General features: G+C 37.5%; 1 protein-coding gene and 1 non-coding gene across 2 annotated transcripts in view; one reads left to right on the top strand and one right to left on the bottom strand.

Annotated features, from left to right (window-relative positions):
* Positions 1-18,983, bottom strand: part of LOC118003572 (eukaryotic translation initiation factor 2 subunit 3, Y-linked) — a 34,425-nt gene extending 15,442 nt beyond the window's left edge. Inside the window, exons 1-9 of the mRNA XM_034994923.1 lie at positions 18,846-18,983; positions 17,989-18,052; positions 16,714-16,841; positions 16,505-16,626; positions 5,986-6,080; positions 3,727-3,885; positions 1,661-1,795; positions 1,110-1,204; positions 663-807 (exon numbers count right to left, since the gene is read on the bottom strand). Coding sequence (XP_034850814.1) covers positions 663-807; positions 1,110-1,204; positions 1,661-1,795; positions 3,727-3,885; positions 5,986-6,080; positions 16,505-16,626; positions 16,714-16,841; positions 17,989-18,052; positions 18,846-18,914 — 1,012 coding nt within the window. The 5' untranslated portion in view covers positions 18,915-18,983. The remainder of the gene's footprint in view (positions 1-662; positions 808-1,109; positions 1,205-1,660; positions 1,796-3,726; positions 3,886-5,985; positions 6,081-16,504; positions 16,627-16,713; positions 16,842-17,988; positions 18,053-18,845) is intronic.
* LOC118007375 lies at positions 2,571-2,674 on the top strand. The gene has a single exon (XR_004678411.1). It is a non-coding gene; the product is annotated as a U6 spliceosomal RNA (small nuclear RNA).
* Positions 18,984-20,173: the final 1,190 nt, after the last annotated feature.

Here is a 20,173-nt window from a genome sequence, read left to right as displayed (position 1 = left end):
GATTCATTTATTTATTTGAGAGAGAGAGTGCGTGAGTTTGAGGAGAGGCAGGGGGAGACGGACAGAGAAACCTTAGCAGACTGCCTGCTGAGCCTGGAATATAACAAGGGGCCTGACCCCATGAACCCAAGATCACCACTTGAGCCAAAACCAAGAGTGGGAAGCTCAACTGACTGCGCCATCCAGGGGCCCCAAGCATGTAACTCTTAATCTCAAGGTCATGAATTTGAGCCCCATGTTGGGTGTAGAGTGTAGTTACAAACAAACAAAAAAAAAGTATTTCCTGAGAAACACATAAAATATCTTGGGGCGCCTGGGTGGCTCAGTCGTTAAGCGTCTGCCTTCAGCTCAGGTCATGGTCCCAGGGTCCTGGGATCGAGCATCGCATAGGGCTCCCTGCTCAGCGGGAAGGCTGCTTCTCCCTCCCCCCCTCCCCTGCTTGTGTTCCCTCTTTGTTGTGTCTCCCTGTCAAAAAAATAAATAAAAAACCTTTAAAAAAAAAATTAGAATCACCAACTTATCTATACATTTGCACAACCCACTTTTCCATATTGAGTTAAAATATCTAATTAGAGATATATACTTTCAGATAATCCATTTGACATAGTAACTGTCATGACTAACCACTAATAATAGCTTATGGGTGAAATGAAAATTCTTACCAATAAGACCCCCTGGAGCAGCATACTGAAGATCATTGTGTTCTGCAAAAAGTGATACAATTTTGGAAAAGATTGGTTTACACATGAGTTTTCCTTCACTATCTTTGGAAACAATACCAGGTCTGACTTCTATCTCTTGGCCCACCTAAGATAGAGTAATTAAAGAGAGTAATTAAAATATTTGAGACAACACAATTACCATTTACATGTAAACAATCCTGACAGACCGCTAAACTGAAAAGGCATGTATTCCAACAGTAATTTCAGTATTACTTTAAAAGGATTAATAACCACTCAGTTAACCATCTAAATACAAGAAATCTATGATTCACACCAGACATATTTAAAGTACAAGGCAATAAAAAATACAATACATATTTTTACATTGTTAGATTTTCTTTAATCTTTTTTTCCATTTAAGAAACAAGAATTTAGAATTCAGTTTACCTTCAATACTCCCTTTAAAATGCTGCCACCAGCCACACCACCTTTAAGGTCATCAACCTCACAGCCAGGTTTGTTGACATCAAAAGACCTAATAACTGTGAAGATGATAAAGAAGAAGGGAAAGAAACCATAAAGCTCATCCTGTTATTTTAATTAGATGAGATACTTACTCAAGTTAGCGTTCATATAGAAGTAGCCACTTGGAAGTCTATACCCCAGAGTTGACTTTGCAGGAAAATATTATTCCAGTCACCACTGCAGTTTTACTTATAATGGAAAATGAAATTAACTTGATCAGTGACATATTTATGCTTTGTCTGTGAAGTACAATGTAACTATTATAAAAGAACACAACATTAGCTATATGATTATGTGAAAGGATGATTTTTCTAGGCTAAATTATGGCCTGCCCTTATCCTTAATAATTAACATTGAAGTCCTAACCCCAGGAACTCATTATACCTCATAATGTTAGCATAACTGAAGGAAGGGCAAAACAACATGTGAAAAGGTCCAGTCAATAGTTAAAAGACAATGGGTTAAGTCCTTACCAATAAGTCGGGGTTCTGAAGTAAAGTCTCTTAGAGGTACTGGGATTTTCTTTACAATATACTCACACACAACTTCGATATTGTATTTCAGCTGAGCAGAAATTGGAATAATAGGAGCCCCTTCTGCTACTGTACCTATTTCACAAACACGAAATATCAAAATTTGAGTTTTATAGAAATTGTTGTGCACGTTAGATAAACAATTATGATCACTAAAATAGATATTAAACATCACTATACAAATGTAACATAAGAAGTGATCATTCTGTTTAAACTGATCTTAGCAAAAAGGTTGAAAAGTAACTGATCACTGTTTAGAAATATCCACAATATTTTGGGTTTTTCCCCCCCTAAAGTGAATTATACCTTGTAAGTGAAATATTATGAAATTAAATTAGTATCCTAAAACGATAAAATTACCTGCATAATCTGCCTACTGTAGACAGAGTTTCTTAACAAGTAAAAAAGACAAGGAACCAAGTATCAGAAAGATACATCGTGTCTTGCCCCAAATAAAAACTAGATTTTAGTGAAAGGGCCACTATAAAGATTAAAGAAATCACTGTGAGTTCCAATTCTAGAAATAGATACTCAATAAGAAGACAAAGTCAGAATAATTAGAACACAAACCAAGAAATAAAGATTTCATTCATTGTACTATCATTGGGAAAGAGTTTTTATATTTTTTTATTATTTTTTAGAGAGTTTATTTATTTATTCGACAGGGGGAGAGAGAGAGCACAAGCAGGGGAGCAGCAGTCACAGGGAGAGGGAGAAGCAGAAACTGAGCAGGAAGCCTAACTCAGGACTTGATCCCAAGACCCCAAGATCATGACCTGAGTTGAAGGCAGAAGCTGAACTGACTGAGTGACCTAGGTGCCCCAGGAAAAGTTTTTAAAATATATGATTGTTGCTGGTTGGCAGCATATGTACTAAAATTTTATTGATATAAAGAAGATTAGCATGGCACCATATGCAAAGATGAAACAAATTCATGAAGTGTTTCACATTTTTTATTATCATAATAAAAAGTTATTATATTGCTAAAAACTTTTTTTAAAGATTTTATTTATTTATTTAGGAACGCCTGGGTGGCTCGCCTTTGGCTCAGGTCATGATCTCAGGTTCCTGGGATCAAGCCCCGCATCGGGCTCCCTGCTCAGTGGGGAGTCTGCTTCTCCTTCTGCCTTCTCTGCTGGCTGCTTGTGCTGTCTCTCTCTGTCAAATAGATATTTATCTGAGAGACACAGTGAGAGAGGGAACACAAGCAGGGGGAGTGGGAGAAGCAGGCTTCTCGCGGAGCAGGGAGTGCGATGCGGGGCTTGATCCCAGGACCCTGGGATCATGACCTGAGCCGAAGGCAGATGCTTAATGACTGAGCCACCCAGGCGCCCCAATAAATAAAATATTTTAAAAAAGATTTTATTTATTTGAGTGAGAGAATGAGCGAGAGAGAGCATGGGTGGACAGAGGGAGAAGAGAAACTGGCTCCCCACTGAGCAGAGAGCCAGACACAGGACTTGATCCCAGGACCCTGGGACCATGATCTGAGCTGAAGGCAGACACTTAACCCACTGAGCCACCCAGGCGTTCTGAATTTTTTTTTGAAGATTTTATTTATTTATTTGAGAGAGAGAGTGAGTGAGAGAGCATGAGCTGGGAGGGCAGGGGGAGAGGAGAAGCAGGCTCCCCACTGAGCAGCAGAGAGCCTGATGTGGGGCTTGATCCCAGGACCCTGAGATCATGACCTGAGCCCAAGGCAGACGCTCAAATGACTGAGCCACCCAGGCACCCCTAAAAAAAATTTTTTTTTAAAGTGTTTACTTCTCAAAACAAATCCCTCAAAACCAGTTGGTAACATTTATAGAATAGAACTTCTTTTCTGGCTGACATGCACTTTAATCAAATTCAGAAACATTTCACTGCTTCTATCAGATGCTAGAAGTAAGGAAAGCGTTAAGTAGTGAGCAGAGAAACAGGCTTATAACTCATCAATTCACTTTGTTTTTGGTAATTACATTAAGATTTCTGGGCTAAATGACTCACATAAATGCACAGCTTCTTACCTTGTACAAATGCAAGTATCTGTTCATGTTGTTCTTTAGCTTGACTCTCTTTTACCAAATCAATTTTATTTTGCAGAATCAAAATATGTTTCAGTTTCATTATTTCTATGGCAGCCAGATGTTCAGAAGTCTGAGGTTGAGGACAAGATTCATTACCAGCTAAATTGATGATGAAGAATAAAAAACAAACAAAATGAGTAATAAGAATTAGCTGGCAACCAATAAAGAGATTTTGGATGTCCCACTCAAAGCAAATTCCTCATACCATTGCCAAGTATCTCTGTGAGGCCCTGTTTAAACTTCACAACTGATTTCTCTGGATTCTCTCAGCCTTTTAAATCCTTATCCTAAGCACAATGCTTGGATTTAACAAATTTGGCTTCTTTCAAAGTCTTCATGGCTTTTACTCAGATATAACATGTAACCCTCTGGTTCTATCCAGTCTTGGGATATTCTGGCCTAATCTGGAGAATAGTTAAGAGGGGACGTAGCTTAATGCAGTCTATGAATTACAATTATCCAAACCTACACAAGACAGCCACAAAGATGGCTCCAAGTAATCCCCATGCTCTAATAATCACACCCTTATAAAATTCTTCCCTTTAAATACTGGATGGCTCTATTGAAGCCATCCAATAAAGAAAATGTTGTAAAAGTGATGGGATGTCACTTCTCAAGTTAGATCACAAAGACTCTGGCTTCCCATCTGGAAGTTCTTTGTTTCTCTCAAAATAGGTGAAATGTCATGAAAACAACTGGACAACTTATGTAAAGGCCCACATGAGGAGAAAGAAACTGAGGTCTGAGTGAACTTAAAATCAGACTCTCTAGTCCCACACATCTTGATATAACTGCAGCTCCTGCTGACAGATTACTGTAAAATTAGAGATCTTTTAACTAGAATAACAAAACTCCAGTCAACAGAAACAATGATTAAATATCTGTTATTCTACGCTGCTAGGTTTTGAGGTACTTTGCTATATGGCAACAGGTAGCAGGTATGGCTACTAATAACACAAAAGCAAACATTATCTGCAAAAGTAACCAACTACATATTCTAAACATAATTTTTAGTACCCCAATGATTATCTTCCCAAAGTTGTGATATTAAATGCCTTGTACCATACTCCTTGAAAAGTATACTCCTGTGTAGGAAACCATTTGGCCTTGCCCAATTTGGTCTAGCTTTGTCTTGGGCTTCTTGAAAATAAAACCTTATCATTCCTGGTAAGAGTGTCCTTATTTAGGTTTGGGGTGGACTACACCAGATCTTAGGGTAGGGTGCCAAACTTGATAATCTTAGGGGCTGGCTATGCCAGAAAAAGCCTGATTTAGGTGAGGGTATTGGGATATGAGGTCTCAGTAGATAGATATGGAGACTAAAATGAACCATGAGGGCAAATTTGTTACATTATGTTTACATAATGGAACCTCAGTAGAAACTCCCAACATTGAAACTCAGGTCATTTTCCTTGGTTTGAAATATTTATTAATTAATGTTACAAATGATGCTGAGAGAACCACCTCTGTCTCCAGAGAAAGGACAATGGAAGTTTCATGGTTGAAACCCTCTTGGACTATGCCCTATGTGACTTTCCCTTTGGCTCACCTTAATTTGCATCCTTTTCCTATAATAAATCATGTGTTGAGTATAACAGCTTTCAGTGAGATATAAGTCTAATAAATTATCAACCTAAGGATGGGTTAGGGAACTTCCAAACTTGCACTGGGTGTCAGAACTAAAGGAAGTCTTGGGCGGAAACACCCCTTTACCTTTCATTTGGCCTGAAACTCCATGCAGCCTCCAATCACAAAATCTCTTTACAGTTCACACAGGGAAGAAAGCAAAACCCTACCTTTGAAAACCTCAATGCTGGCCCTGATGTCAACATTTCTTATGACTAAAAAAACTCCATTATTCAATAATGCCACGGACAGCCCAGAGCCATTAAAAATACCCTTTTCCAACCAAGCATAGTTTTATATGAAAAACTCTAAATAAAACAATAGTACAAAGAAAGCTCATTGACTTAAAACTGATTTTTTGAGGGGGGTGTTGTATTAGCATAAGAATTCTCACTAGATATCAGCCCCAGGTTCATCTTGCTTGGTATTTTATCATAGTTGGCACACATGGATGTTAATTTGGGTGACCTATAGTTCCCACTTATGGCCACTAAGGGCCCTAGTTCCCCTTTAAATATTCCATTTGGGATTGGTTCTACAGAGATTTGTCAAACCAATTCTGATATTATTTACCTATCAGCAGAAGAGCTGCATCCATTACTGCTGCACCATTCAGCATAGTAGCCATCAAAATATCATGGCCCGGACAGTCAACAAAGGAAACATGTCTAACAATCAAATAATGAGATTTAAGATAAATTAAAACTAAAACACAAAGGAAACATGCCTAACATGTCAAGTTATTGCCTTCCAACAGTTAAATCACTTTGAAAGTAATTAATCTTGCTGCAAAGTGGTTTCAAAACTTGATGCTTCCAGAATTTTGAAATGAAATTACCAGCTAAAATTAAAATGACTAAATGTCATTACAAAGCATATAAAATTAGTCATACACAGACAGAACTTACCCAAAAACAAGGCTTAAATAACCTTAGGAAAACTCCCAAAAGACAAATATCAAAATGAGGAAGATGGTGACTTTATATAATGTATACTGGAAATATGATTGATTTGAAAGCCAAATCTAATGAAATATAAGGGTTGTGTTTATTTGCCTACCATATATGCTTTTCATGTCTTCACTTTGTAGCTGAATCATTTGTTTTTAACTGTTGAGGTTTTTGAAAGTTCTCCATACCTTCTAGTCTCTTATTAGACATATGATTTGCAAACAGTTGATCCTTAAGCAATGCAGGATTGGGGTGCCAATTCCCCTGTATAGTTGGAAATCTGTGTACAACTTCAGACTCCCCAAAAATATAAATACTAATAGCCTACTGTTGACTACAAGCTTTACCAATGATACAAAGTCAATTATATACATATTATGTTCCGTGTTTCTACTATATTATTAGGAAAATTAAAAGGAAAACACACAGTATTGTACTATTGAAAAAAAACTATGTGTAAATGGACTCTTGCAATTTATACTCCTGTTGTTTAAGAACTAATGTATTGTCTCTGGGTCAGCAGCTTTTCTTCTGATCCTCTTAACAGATCTTTTGCAGTTATTTTTAATTTTGATCAACTGCAACTCTCCAACCTTTCTTTTTTATGGATTATACTTTAGCATAATATCTAAAAATATCAAGTCCTAGATCTTTTTTTTTTTTTAAAGATTTTATTTATTTATTTCACGTAGAGAGATAGTGAGAGCAGGAACACAGCAGGGGGAGTGGGAGAGGGAGAAGCAGGCTTCCCACTGACAGGGAGCCCAATGTGGGGCTCGATCCCAGGACCCAGGGATCATGACCTGAGCCGAAGGCAAACACCTAACAACTGAGCCACCCAGGGGCCCCCTCATGTCCTATATCTTAAAAATTTTTGCCTACGTTTCCTTTTAATTGGTTTATCTGATCCATTTAATACTCGAATGTATGTACATTTTGAATGTGTTCTCAAATGTGAATACACACAAATGTTGAGCATAAAAAGTGTACATTTTGTTTTTTAATTTTATTTTTTAAAGTAATCTATGCCCAGGGCGCCTGGGTGGCTCAGTTGGTTAAGCGACTGCCTTTGGCTCAGGTCATGATCCTAGAGTCCCTGGATCGAGTCCCGCATCAGGCTCCCTGCTCGGCAGGGTGCCTGCTTCTCCCTCTGACCCTCCCCCCTCTCATGTGCTCTCTCTCTCTCATTCTTTCTGTCTCAAATAAATAAATAAAATCTTAAAAAAAAAAAAAAAAAAAAAAATTTTAAAGTAATCTATGCCCAATGTGGGGCTCGACCTTATGACCCTGAAATCAACAGTCGAATACTCCACTGATTGAGTCAGCTAGGTACCCCTGAAGTGTACAATCTGAGTAACAGGTGTCTGGTTTAAAACTAGCTCTTTTTTTTTTTTTTGACTATAGACATTGAATTGCTCTAGTACTATTTATTGAAAAGCCTATAATCCACTGAGCTTTTTTATCTTTGTAAAAAAAAAAAATCACTTAGACATATTTGCATATTTGCATAAACCTATTTCTTGGTTCTCTAATTGTATTGCACTGACTTAGCCCTCCCTTCACCAGCAATATACAATTTGAGCAGTTAGCATTTTACTCTGTTAAGTATTATAACCTACAAACATGGTATATTTATTTACATCTTATTTCTTTCAGAGCTGTGTTATTTTCACATAAGTGCTCTATGTGTTCTATAATTAATTTTACATTTAATAAGAAATTTAAGTAGAGTTTCATATATGCATTCATTGCTAGTAAACAGAAATGTAATTTTTAAGTTAATCTTATACCCTGCAACTTCAGTTAAGTTTTTTTAGATACTTTGGGAACTTCTATGTAGACAAATGGTGTCACCTGCCAATGAGGAAGTTTTTTTTCTTTCCAATGTCTAGGTCTTTTATTACATTTTCTTGCCTTCCAGCAGAACTTCTAGTACTATGCATAATAAAAATGGTGAGAGAAGGTATCTTTGCATTCATTATTCTTGAACTTAAGGTGAAACATTCAGTCTTTTACCATTTTTCACGAGGTTTGTTGTAGCAGTTCTTTATCAAGATGAAGAAATTTATCTGTATTCCTATTTAACAAGTTGGATTTTTTTCTCATCAATTTATATGAACATAAAATTTTTCTTCTTAGTCTATTGATAAGGAGAGTATCACTGAATACTTTGCAAAAACTGAATTAGCCTGGTTATCCCCTACAATGAACACCTATTTCGTCATGCTATTTAAGTCTTTTACGTATTAGTGAATTTTATGTGCTAAATTTAAGTAACCTTTGTCCCTATATTCATTTAGAATACCAGATGGTAGTTTTTTCTTTTTCTTTTCTCCTTTTGTATGGTCTTTGATTCTGGCATCAGGCTGGTACTGTATTTACAAACTGAGTTGCTTATCCTGCTCTGTCCTCTTCTCGTGTACAGAATTCACATTACTTCTTATTTAATGTTCAGTATAATTCCGCATTAAAACCATCCAGACCTGAAGACTTCTCATTTTTTTTTTAATTTTCTCTTAAGATTTTATTTGTCAGAGAGAGAGAGCACAAGCAGGGGGAGTGGCAGGCGGAGGGAGAAGCAGACTCCTTGCTGAGCAAGAAGCCCAATGTGGGACTCGATCCCAGCACTCTGGGATCATGACCCAACCCGAAGGCAGTCGCTTAACCAACTGAGCCACCCAGGTGTCCCAGGACTGGCATTTTAGACTCAATGTTCTAAATGGGAAACATATGCAGCCAAGGATCCTTGATCCAGCAAGGCTGTCATTCAGAAGAGAAGGAGAGATCAATAGTTTCCATGACAAACAGAAACTAAAAGAATCTGGGTTCACCAAACCAGCCCTGCAAGAAATACTAAAAGGGATTCTTTATGTGAAGAGAGCCCAAAAGTAACCTAGACCGGAAAGGAACAGAGACAATATAAAGAAATAGTGACGTTACAGGTAATACAATGACACTAAATTCCTATCTTTCAATAGTTACACTGAATGTAAATGAGCTCAATGCCCCAATCTAAAGACAAAGGGTATCAGATTGGATGAAAAAGCAAGACCCATCGATATGCTGTCTGCAAGATACTCATTTTAGACCCAAAGACACATCCAGGTTCAAAGTGAGGGGGTGAAGAACCATTTATCATGCTAATGGACATCAAAAGAAAACTGCGGTAGCAATCCTTATATCAGTAAACTATATTTATACCAAAGACTGTAATATGAGATGTGTAAGAACGCTATATCATAACTAAAAAGGCTATCCAACAAGAAGTTCTAACAATTGTAAATATTTATGTCCCTAACATGGGAGCGCCCAATTACACAAACTAATTAACAAAAAGAAACACATTGATAATAATACAGTAATAATAGGGAACTTTAACACCTTACTTACAGCAAAAGGCAGATCATCTAAGCAGATCAACAAGGCAACAAGGGCTTTGAATGGCACACTTAACCAGATGGACTCACAGATAAATATTCAGAGTATTTCCTCATTAAGCACCAAAACACACAATCTTCATGAGTGCACATGGAACATTCTCCAGAAGAGATCACGTACTGGGTCACATATCAGATCTCAACCAGTACCAAAAGACTGGGATCATTCCCTGCATATTTTAGATGACAATGCTTTGAAACTTGAAATCAATCACAAGAGAAAATTTGGAAGGAAGTCAAATACTTGGCGGCTAAAGAGCATCCTACTAAAGAATGAATGGGTCAACCAGGAAATTAAAGAAAAATTTAAAAAATTCATGGAAACAAATAAAAATGAAAACACAACTGTTCAAAACCTTTGGGATGCAGCAAAGGAGGTCCTAAGAGGTTAGTTTATAGCAAGAAAAGCCTTTTTAAGAAACAAAAGTCTCAAATACATAAGCTAACCTTACACCTAAAGGAGCTGATGAAAGAACAGCAAATAAAGCCTAAACTCAGCAGGAGAAGAGAATTAATAAATATTAGAGCAGAAATAAATCACACAGAAATAAAAAAACGTAGAACAGATCAACAAAACTAGGAGATGGTTTTTTGAAAGAATTAATATAAGATCGATAAAACTGACCAAAATTAATAAAATTATGAAATGAAAGAGAAATATCAACCAACACTAAAGAAATACAAACAACTGTAAGAGCATACTATGAGCAATTATGCCAACAAATTAGAAAACCTGGAGACATACAGACTACCAAAACTGAAATAGGAAGAAATAGAAAACTTGAACAGACTCATACCAGCAAAAAAATAATGACACAGTAAATCAAAAATCTCCCAACAAACAATAGTCCAAGGTCAGATAGCTTCCAGTGGAATTCTACCAAATATTCAAAGACCTAATAATACCTATTCATCTGAAGCTGTTTCAAAAATAGAAATGGAGGGGCGCCTGGGTGGCTCAGTCATTAAGCATCTGCCTTCAGTTCAGGTCATGATCCCAGGGTCCTGGGATTGAGCCCCACATGGGGCTCCCTGCTCCACGGGAAGTCTGCTTCTCCCTCTCCCACTCCCCCTGCTTGTGTTCCCTCTCTCACTGTGTTGCTGTCAAATAAATAAAATCTTAAAAAAAAAAAAAAAAAAGAAATGGAAGGAAAACTTCCAAATTTGTTTTATGAGGCCAGTATTACCTTGATCCCAAAACTAAACACCCCACCAAAAAGGAGAATTACAGACCAGTATTTCTGATGAACATGGATGCCAAAACACTCAAGATCCTAGCCAACAGGATCCAACATTACATTAAAAGGATTATTCACCACGACCAAGTGGGATTTATTCCTGGGCTGCAAGGTTGGTTCAACATCCACAAATAAACCAATGTGATACACGGCATTAATAAAAGAAAGGACAATAATCATATGATCCTTTCAATAGATGCTGAAAAAGCATTTGACAAAAGTACAGTATCCTTTCTTGATTAAAACTCTTCACAGTGCAGGGATAGAGGAACATTCCTCAATATTATAAAAGCCATCTATGGAAAGCCCACAGCAAATATTCTCAATGGGGAAAAACTGACAGCTTTTCCCCTAAGGTCAAGAACACGACAGGGATGCCCACTCTCACACCCTGTTGTCCAACACAGTACTAGAAGTCCTAGCCTCAGGAATCAGACAACAAAAAGAAATTAAAGGAATCCTAATCGGCAAAGCAGTCAAATTCTCACTCTTCGCAGATGACATGATATTCCATGTGGAGAACTCAAAAAACTCCATACCCAAATTCTAGAAGTCATAAAGGAATTCAGTAAAGTGGCAGGGTATAAAATCAACGCACAGAAATCAGTGGCATTTCTATACACCAGCAACAAGACAGAAGAAAGAGAAATTAAGGAGTCGATTCCATTTACAATTGTACCAAAAACTGTAAAATACCTAGGAATAAATCTAACCAAAGAGGCAAAGGATATATACTCTGAAAACTACAGAACACTCATAAAAGAAATTGAGGGAGACACAAAGAAATGGAAAAATGTTCCATGCTCATCGATTGGGAAGAACAAATATTGTTAAAATGTCTATGCTACCTACAGCAATTTATATTTTAATGCAATCCCTATCAAAATACCATCAGTATTTTTCACAGAGCTGGAATAATAATCCTAAAATTTGTATGGAACCAGAAAAGATCCCAAAGAGCCAAAGGAATGTACAAAGCAGGAAAGAATATCCAGTGGAAAAAGGGCAGTCTCTTCAACAAATGGTGCTGGGAAAACTGGACAGATACATGCAGAAAAATGAAACTGGACCATTTCCTTACACTACACACAAAAATAGACTCAAAATGGATGAAAGACCTCAATGTGAAGACAGGAGTCCATCAAAATCCTAGAGGACAACAGAGGCAGCAACCTCTGTGACCTTGGCTGTAGCAACTTCTTGCTAGGCTCGTCCCCAAAGGCAAGGGAAACAAAGGCAAAAATGAACTACTGGGATTTCATCAGATAAAAAGCTTTCGCACAGCAAAGGAAACAGCTGACAAAACCAAAAGACAAATGGTTTAATCAGAGAAGATATTTGCAAATGTCTTATCAAATAAAAGGCAACATCCAAAATCTATAAATATCAAATTCAACACCCAAAGAACAAATAATTCAGTCAAGAAATGGGCAGAAGACATGAACAGACATTTCTGCAAAGACGACATCCAAATGGCCAACAGACACATGAAAAAGTGCTCAACATCACTCAGCATCAGGGAAATACAAATCAAAACCTCAATGAGATACCACCTCACACCAGTCAGAATGGCTAAAATTAACAAGTCAGGAAACGACAGATGTTGGCGGGGATGCGGAGAAAGGGGAACCCTCTTTACTATTGGTGGGAATGCAAGCTGGTGCAGCCACTCTGGAAAACAGTATGGGGGTTTCTCAAGATGTTAAAAATAGAGCTACCCGGGCGCCTGGGTGGCTCAGTTGGTTAAGCGACTGCCTTCAGCTCAGGTCATGATCCTGGAGTCCCGGGATCGAGTCCCGCATCGGGCTCCCTGCTCAGTGGGGAGTCTGTTTCTCCCTCTGACCCTCTTCCCTCTCATGCTCTCTCTCATTCTCTCTCTCAAATAAATAAATAAAATCTTTAAAAAAAAAAAAAATAGAGCTACCCTATGACCCAGCAATTGCACTATTAGGTATTTACCCCGAAGATACAGATGTAGTGAAAAGGGCCATATGCACCCCAATGTTCATAGCAGCAATGTCCACAATAGGCAAACTGGGGAAAGAGGCCAGATGTCCATCGACAGATGAACGGATAAAGAATACAGGGTATATATGCAATGGAATACTATTCAGCCATTAGAAAGGATGAAATCTCACCATTTGCAATTACATGGCCAGAACCAGAGGGTCTTTTTTTTTTTTTTAAGATATTGATTGATTGATTGATTGATTTGACACAGAGAGACAGCCAGCTAGAGGGGGAACACAAGGACAGGGAATGGGAGAGGGAGAAGCAGGCTCCTGGCCGAGCAGGGAGCCCAATGCAGGGCTCAATCCCAGGACCCTGGGATCATGACCTGAGCCCAAGGCAGATGCTTAACTCTAGGAAACAAATTGAAGGTTGCTGGAGGGGAGGTGGGTGAGGGGATAGGATTAACTGGGTGAAGGGTATTAAGTGGGTGTTATGTTAGACTGATGAATCACTGAACTCTACCTATAATACTCATAATATGTTAAATAGTTGTATTTAAAAAAAAAAACAGAAAACAAATAAAATTACAGTACTCAAGATACTATCTCATTAGAATGGTCACAAATAGTTCACTGAAAAAAAAAAAGTGTCCAGAAATAGTATTTACATACATCTGTGAATCTAAGGAAATGGAACGAGAGAAGTAAAAATAAAATAAAAGAGTTATCAACAAATTATACTAGAACAAGTAGATAATTATATGGAAAAAAAAAATCCCAATCCTTATATTGCAACATATATGAAAATCAATTTGACATATTTCATTGACCCAAAGACAAAAAATTAAGGCATCTAGAAATAAAATAACAGGAGAATAATCTGTCTTAAGATAGGAAAACATGACTTACACAGTATGCAAAAAAACTAATCTTAAAAAAAATCAGACTTCATCAAAATGGAAAACTGCTCATTAAAAGTCACTGTGAAGATGAAAAGAAAATTAATACAGAAGAAAGTATTGGTGGTACATGTGTGGTGATTTCTATTGAAAAAATACAAGAAAATCTTACAGTTGAAAATAGAAAAATCAGTTTAATTCTAAAAAATGAGCAAAACTTGAGCACAAAATTAATCAAGAGAAACATGTTAAGTAAGAAAATAAATGGTAGTCAGTATCTTTATTCATCAGGGAAATAAAAATTGAAAGAATAATGAGATACCATTCTACACCCTCTAGAATTTTAAAGATTAAATATGTAAGACAATTTTGGGGCGCCTGGGTGGCTCAGTTGGTTAAGCGACTACTTTCGGCTCAGCTCATGATCCTGGAGTCCCGGGATTGAGTCCCGGATCGGGCTCCCTGCTCAGCAGGGAGTCTGCTTCTCCCTCTGACCCTCCCCTCTCTCATGTGCTCTCTCTCTCCTCTCATCTTCTCTCTGAAATAAATAAAATCTTTGAAAAAAAATATGTAAGACAATTTTAAAGAGTGAAATAATGAAGCATTATGTAAGATGGGGAACAAATGGGATGTTTATATTCTGGAAAGAATGTGAATTCATACAAAACTATGGAAAACTCTTTGGAATTTTCTAAGTTAAACATACACTTAATCCACATCCCAGCAACTTCACTCCTAGCTATTTACTAACGGATATCATATTTTAGTCCAAAACAGACTGCTTATGTATATTCATACCAGCTCTACTGAAACTGCCAAAACAAATAACTCAAATGTCCAGCTTTATGACTATCAAGTCATAAGGAAATTGTAGTATATTCATACAGTGGAACACTAATTAGCAATAAAAAATAAATCCCTGATTCATCATACAGCAATAAAGATTCTCAAAAAATATTCTCAAAAACATTATGTTAATTGGAGAATCCAACCACAGAATAATACATACAGTGTCATTTCTTTCATATTAAGGCACAATAAGCAAAACTAATATCTGCTGATACAAATTTAAAGAGTGATTAACCACTGTGGGCCAATCACAAGAGAACTGTTTGAGTGGAATGAAACGTACTAGGTCTTGATTGGAATGTTGGTTAGGTAGGTGTACACATTAGTCAAAAATAATTGAACTGTATCTGTACAATTACCTCACCACGGAATTTTACCTCAATAAAAAACATCTATAAAAACAACAACCCCCCCTTCTATATATGTAAAGTAGTGCTAATTATAGTAATGGATACATGAAAAATATGGTAAACATATAAACCCCCTTTATGCCAACATCAAGTTCCTTGTTTTGAGGTTATGCTTTGATTTACACAGTAATGTACCTGTGGGGAAAAAAGGGTCAGGGAATATAGGTTCTCTCTGCCATCTTTCCAACTTCCTGTAAGTCTAAATATATTAAAATAAAAATGAAAGAAATATAGAGGAAAACTGTTGAAAAATCTAAGAAGAAAAATTACATGTGCAATGCTTTATAAGTTTAGGTATACAACACTTAGTTTAAAAAGTATTAAGATATACATTAAGGGTTTATAGATTTTGACTATAAGTTTTAAATTTAAAATTTAATGAAAAAAATGTGGGGGAATCTGTTAATAGCTTTCAGGAGGTAAAACTGTAATCATCAGCAAACTAGACTAGTTTAGGAAAAACAACACAACTGTGTTATCGGAATAGGAACTGTCATCCAAAAAAGGAATTTGTTGAAAAATATCTAGCATCTTGAAAAACCATTTGGGATTGCCAATCTAAAGCAGAAAGGTCAGTGCTTAATTTAAAAACAAACAAAAAATATGCCATGCACTCAAAACTGTTAGCATTTTCAAAAATTATACATTCATGTCCTCATGACCTAAACTTTCACTGGGTACCCATATATATCACTTGGTGGATGTCAGTGTTCTTTTTTTTTTTTTTAAGATTTTACTTATTTATTTATTTGAAAGAGAGAGACAGCAAGAGAGGGAACACAAGCAGGGGGCAGTGGGAGAGGGAGAAGCAGGCTTCCCACAGAGCAGGGAGCCCGATGTGGGACTTGATCCCGGGGCCCTGAGATCATGACCCAAGTGCCGAAGGCAGACACTTCACGCCTGAGCCACCCAGGCACCCCATGCCAATGTTCTTTTGTGAGGAATCAAGGAAGGCAACATTCCTAAAATAGGAGACTATTAAAAGTGTCAAAAAGAAATAATTAAGATCTTTGTTTTTCTCCTAAGAATCAGAAACACCAATGTTGAAAACAAAAGTCCAGAAAAAGAAACTACCAAATAAATGTAACAATTTCATTGTTTACATGTAATTCTTTAGAGAATCCGCACACATACAATGAAACTTAAGTATCAGCATTTCAATCCCTCATTACATAATATACACTTTAAAAAGTGTTATTAAATAATTATTACGCATTATAAATCTCTTACCTAGAAAACATTCTTCAAAAAAAGTTCATATGCATCAAGCTTTGGTTTAAATCATTGTTTAATATCTCTACCACATATTTCAATAAGCACAAGACAAAAAAGCATTGTTTACCACAAAAACGATCACCTGACTAGTCTGAAGTTCCCTTTGGTCCCTGGAATATCTGTAGGAAACTCATCAGGTGTACTACTTCCACATGATCTATAGCATTCTGGCCGAGGACAAGTTGCATCATCAAGTTTATAAATCTGAAAGTTTCAATGAAAAGATTGAAATGGTCATCTGCATATTTGACAATTAATGTAAAATAGTTTCTACTTGCACATCTTACGTACCTTGGCATTAGCATATCCAAGCTTAATTGTAATATTTCTTTCCAGTTCATTTTTGAATCTGACAGTGTGAACTCCAGAAATAGCTTTTACAACTGTAGATTTTCCATGAGCAACATGACCAATTGTACCTACAAAAAAAAAAAGAATTAATCTGTATGCAGCCAATTACACCAAATATTTTGGTGTAGCTAAAGAAACCAAATACATAACTCATTGTAAATATGCCAATCTACTAGCAATAATGAATTTGTTCCTTCCAGATACACTTTCTACACAAAACTTTTGTGAAATAAGACCAAAGAGAAGTTTCCAAATACTTGCCCAGCTTATGTACAAACACACTCAGTGTGTAACATAAGCTGTTGAGTGTATTACTGATCTGGAAAAAAATAACTGCTTGAAATAAAATTACTAAAAAATAAACAAAACTTTGTATACTTAGAAACTTACCAATATTTTGAGTGAGGTAATTATGCATGAAAATATGATATAAAAAAAAGAATCCATGACCATCAGAAAATACTTGTTTAATCATGGTAATTAAATATACTTTAGAGTGGTATAATGTTTTTTTAGTTTTTCATAACTATGGGTCTTAATAAGTTTTAGTACTTGTAGAGACCCTACAATATCCAAATTTTACACTCAAGCAAGTAACTTGTCTTGTAAATTAAGAAGCTGCAATTAAGAAAAATATTTACTTAATAATCATTTATATAGTAAGACTTTTAGAAGACCTAAGAATAATCCTATGTTTATTAGCATTTTAGGGCTTCCTTAACTTTTGGTGTATGTAAACTGTATTACAGTGTTATCTTGAGAATATACCGTTTTTTCATGGACTTATGCCTTTTTTTAAAAATACTTTTCCGTTTTTGTTTTTTAAGATTTTATTTATTTGAGCGAGGAGAGAGAAAGAAAGGGAAGAGCACAGAGGGAGAGGGAAAAGGAGACTCCTCTGAGCAGAGAGCCAGACGTGGGGCTGGATCCCAGGACCCTGAGATCACGTACTGAAGGGCAGATGCTTAGCTGACTGAGTCACCCAGTTGTCCCCATCTATGTCTTTTCATAACACTTCCTCCTTAAGTCAGGAATGAAGATAATTCACTGTGTTTTAAAAGAACTCTACCGGGTTTGTTCATGGCTTAAATCCATTCCCTATATATGAATCCTTCCGTAATTCAGTCACTTGTACAAAAGATTAAAAAGCATTATCAGAGAGCAGCCACCTCAGGACTTCAGAAGTTGAATACTATACGCAGTTACTTTGCTTACCTATGTTAATTGTGGCTTGTCTGCTGATAACTTCCTGTGAGAGTGGGGTCAACTTGGTAACATCCTGTAATGAAACATTTTATTTTTAAAAAAGACTTTATTTACTTATTTGACAGAGAAATTTGAGAGCACAAGTAGGCAGAGTAGCAGGCAGCGGGAGGGAGAAGCAGGCTTCCCGCAGCGCAGGGAGCCCGATGCGGGGCTCGATCCCGAGCCGAAGGCAGACGCTTAAGGACTGAGCCAACCAGGCGCCCCTGTAATGAAACATTTTAAACTACGACCCGTAATACAAACCACGACTCTGATTTTGCTTTTTATTCATACAGTTCGGCACCATCAATTCAACTTCCTACTGCTTACAAAAAAAAAAGCACCTTTACTGTAAAAGCTGTCTTTACTCCAGAAACAGAATGACAAACCTAATAAATACTAAAAGCGTTTATGCTGAGAGACTGCGACCTGCACTGTAGATCTGAAAAGGGAAGGCCCCAAATTTTAGGAGTCAGCAGAATGGAGAGTATAAACGGTCCTTCCCCAGACCTATAAAGGTGCAAACTTTAATCTGTTTAATATATGTTTTTCTCAGACCTTCAGATAAAAATTTTAGTGAAATTTAACAGCACGACTTTTTAGGATAATCCTCAGGGGTCTTGACTTGCCCACGACCTCACATCTGGTCTCGAAGACTAGTGAAAGCGGAGACTGCAGCGCAAGCGCGGCGTACTGCGTCTGACTGCAGGGTTTTCCTCCTAAACCAGGGTCCTGACAATTCAACACTGTGTCGTCTGATTGACTGCTGGGAAGGTGGGTTTTCTCGACCTGAGCTCACTCCACATCCTGGCAGAACGAAACCTTACCAACGTGGCGAGATCCTGACGAGAAAGATGCGGTTGCCCAAGAGTCACTCCAGCCTCACCGCCCGCCATCTTACTTCGAGGAGAAGGAAACCTCTCCGACAGTTGTCGGACCAAGGCAGGTCCCCTTGTGCCGGAGAAGCAGAGACCGGAAGACCGACCAGGGCCCACGCCTGACACGATAGAATGGCTGGTGCAATAGGGGCCTCGCTGCTTGGACTTCTGTCCGTCTACGTTTACATACCGTTTGCCGGCAGACTGACTAAAAAATAAGAGCAAAGTTTCGGGATCTGTCCGTCGCATATATGAAGGATATTTGTTCAGGCAACGCTGAAGGCAACCCCACAAAGTCCTGCATACCTCGTCACTCCGGCCAGTTGAGTGACGCAATTGACACGGACACTGGCCATTTCCGCTTCCTATGGGGGAGGTCAGGAACCTGGGACTTTTCTTTGGGGTATGATCGTGAACAGGAAGTTTCTTTCCTAAATCCGTAATTTAAAAAGGTGAGATGGGTTCAGGCCTGCTTTCCTCCATCGGGTGCTTGGTCAGAAGAGTGCGGCGCAGACCTAGTAAACGCCCAAGGAGCTACTCCTACTTTGGCGTGTGGCAGTAGGACGATGTGTAAGGAAGTTTCAGTGTAGGGCTCAGGGACCCAGGGATGGCAAAACCAAAGTCCCTAGTTTCTTTTCAGATTTCTAGGTAAATGTTCATGACGTCCTATCACTGCATTCAATGCATTTAGCATAAGTATCATGGAGAGCCCGAATGTTTGTAAAAAGCAGATTCAAGAAAGTCACTTTTTTAGCAGGTATTACCAATAACTCGATAATCATTTTTCTTAAATTTAGCTCTACTTAATTCATCGCATTTTTAAGACGTGAAAATAATTGGAAAGTTGCTTTACCTGGATGTCCAAGTTGAGTTTGATATTAGTATTCCAGCCTTTTTGCACCCTTTCGTACAAAAAAAAAATACTTGGAGGAGGCCAGAATTGACTTACCTAAGGCTCTTCACTGTTCTCTTTAAGCAGAGTTCCCAAGATTATTAGGTGATCACTGCTTTTAAAGAATTTAATTTTAGAACTGTTTCGCAACCAAAGTAGGTCCTGATTCTTGCTGAGTTATAGACAGACTACATCAGGTGAAGTTGCCCTGACAGTCACCTTTGCTTCCCTGAACGAGGGTAAGCAGGCTCTTTTATTAGGTCTTGACAGGAATATTCAGAGAGATTTAACATTATAATTGTTCTTGGAAGTTGAACAATCTTTTTAGGATTTCTGAAAGAAAGTTTTATTTGTGCCCAACTTAGGACAGCTGCCCAGGAAACTC

Source organism: Mirounga leonina, unplaced genomic scaffold (genome assembly GCF_011800145.1).
Source record: "Mirounga leonina isolate KUSES-001 unplaced genomic scaffold, KU_Mleo_1.0 Mir_100832, whole genome shotgun sequence".
Lineage (NCBI taxonomy): Eukaryota > Metazoa > Chordata > Mammalia > Carnivora > Phocidae > Mirounga > Mirounga leonina.
The sequence above is the reverse complement of the archived record's forward strand: the minus strand, read 5'-3'. Positions and strand labels throughout refer to the sequence as shown.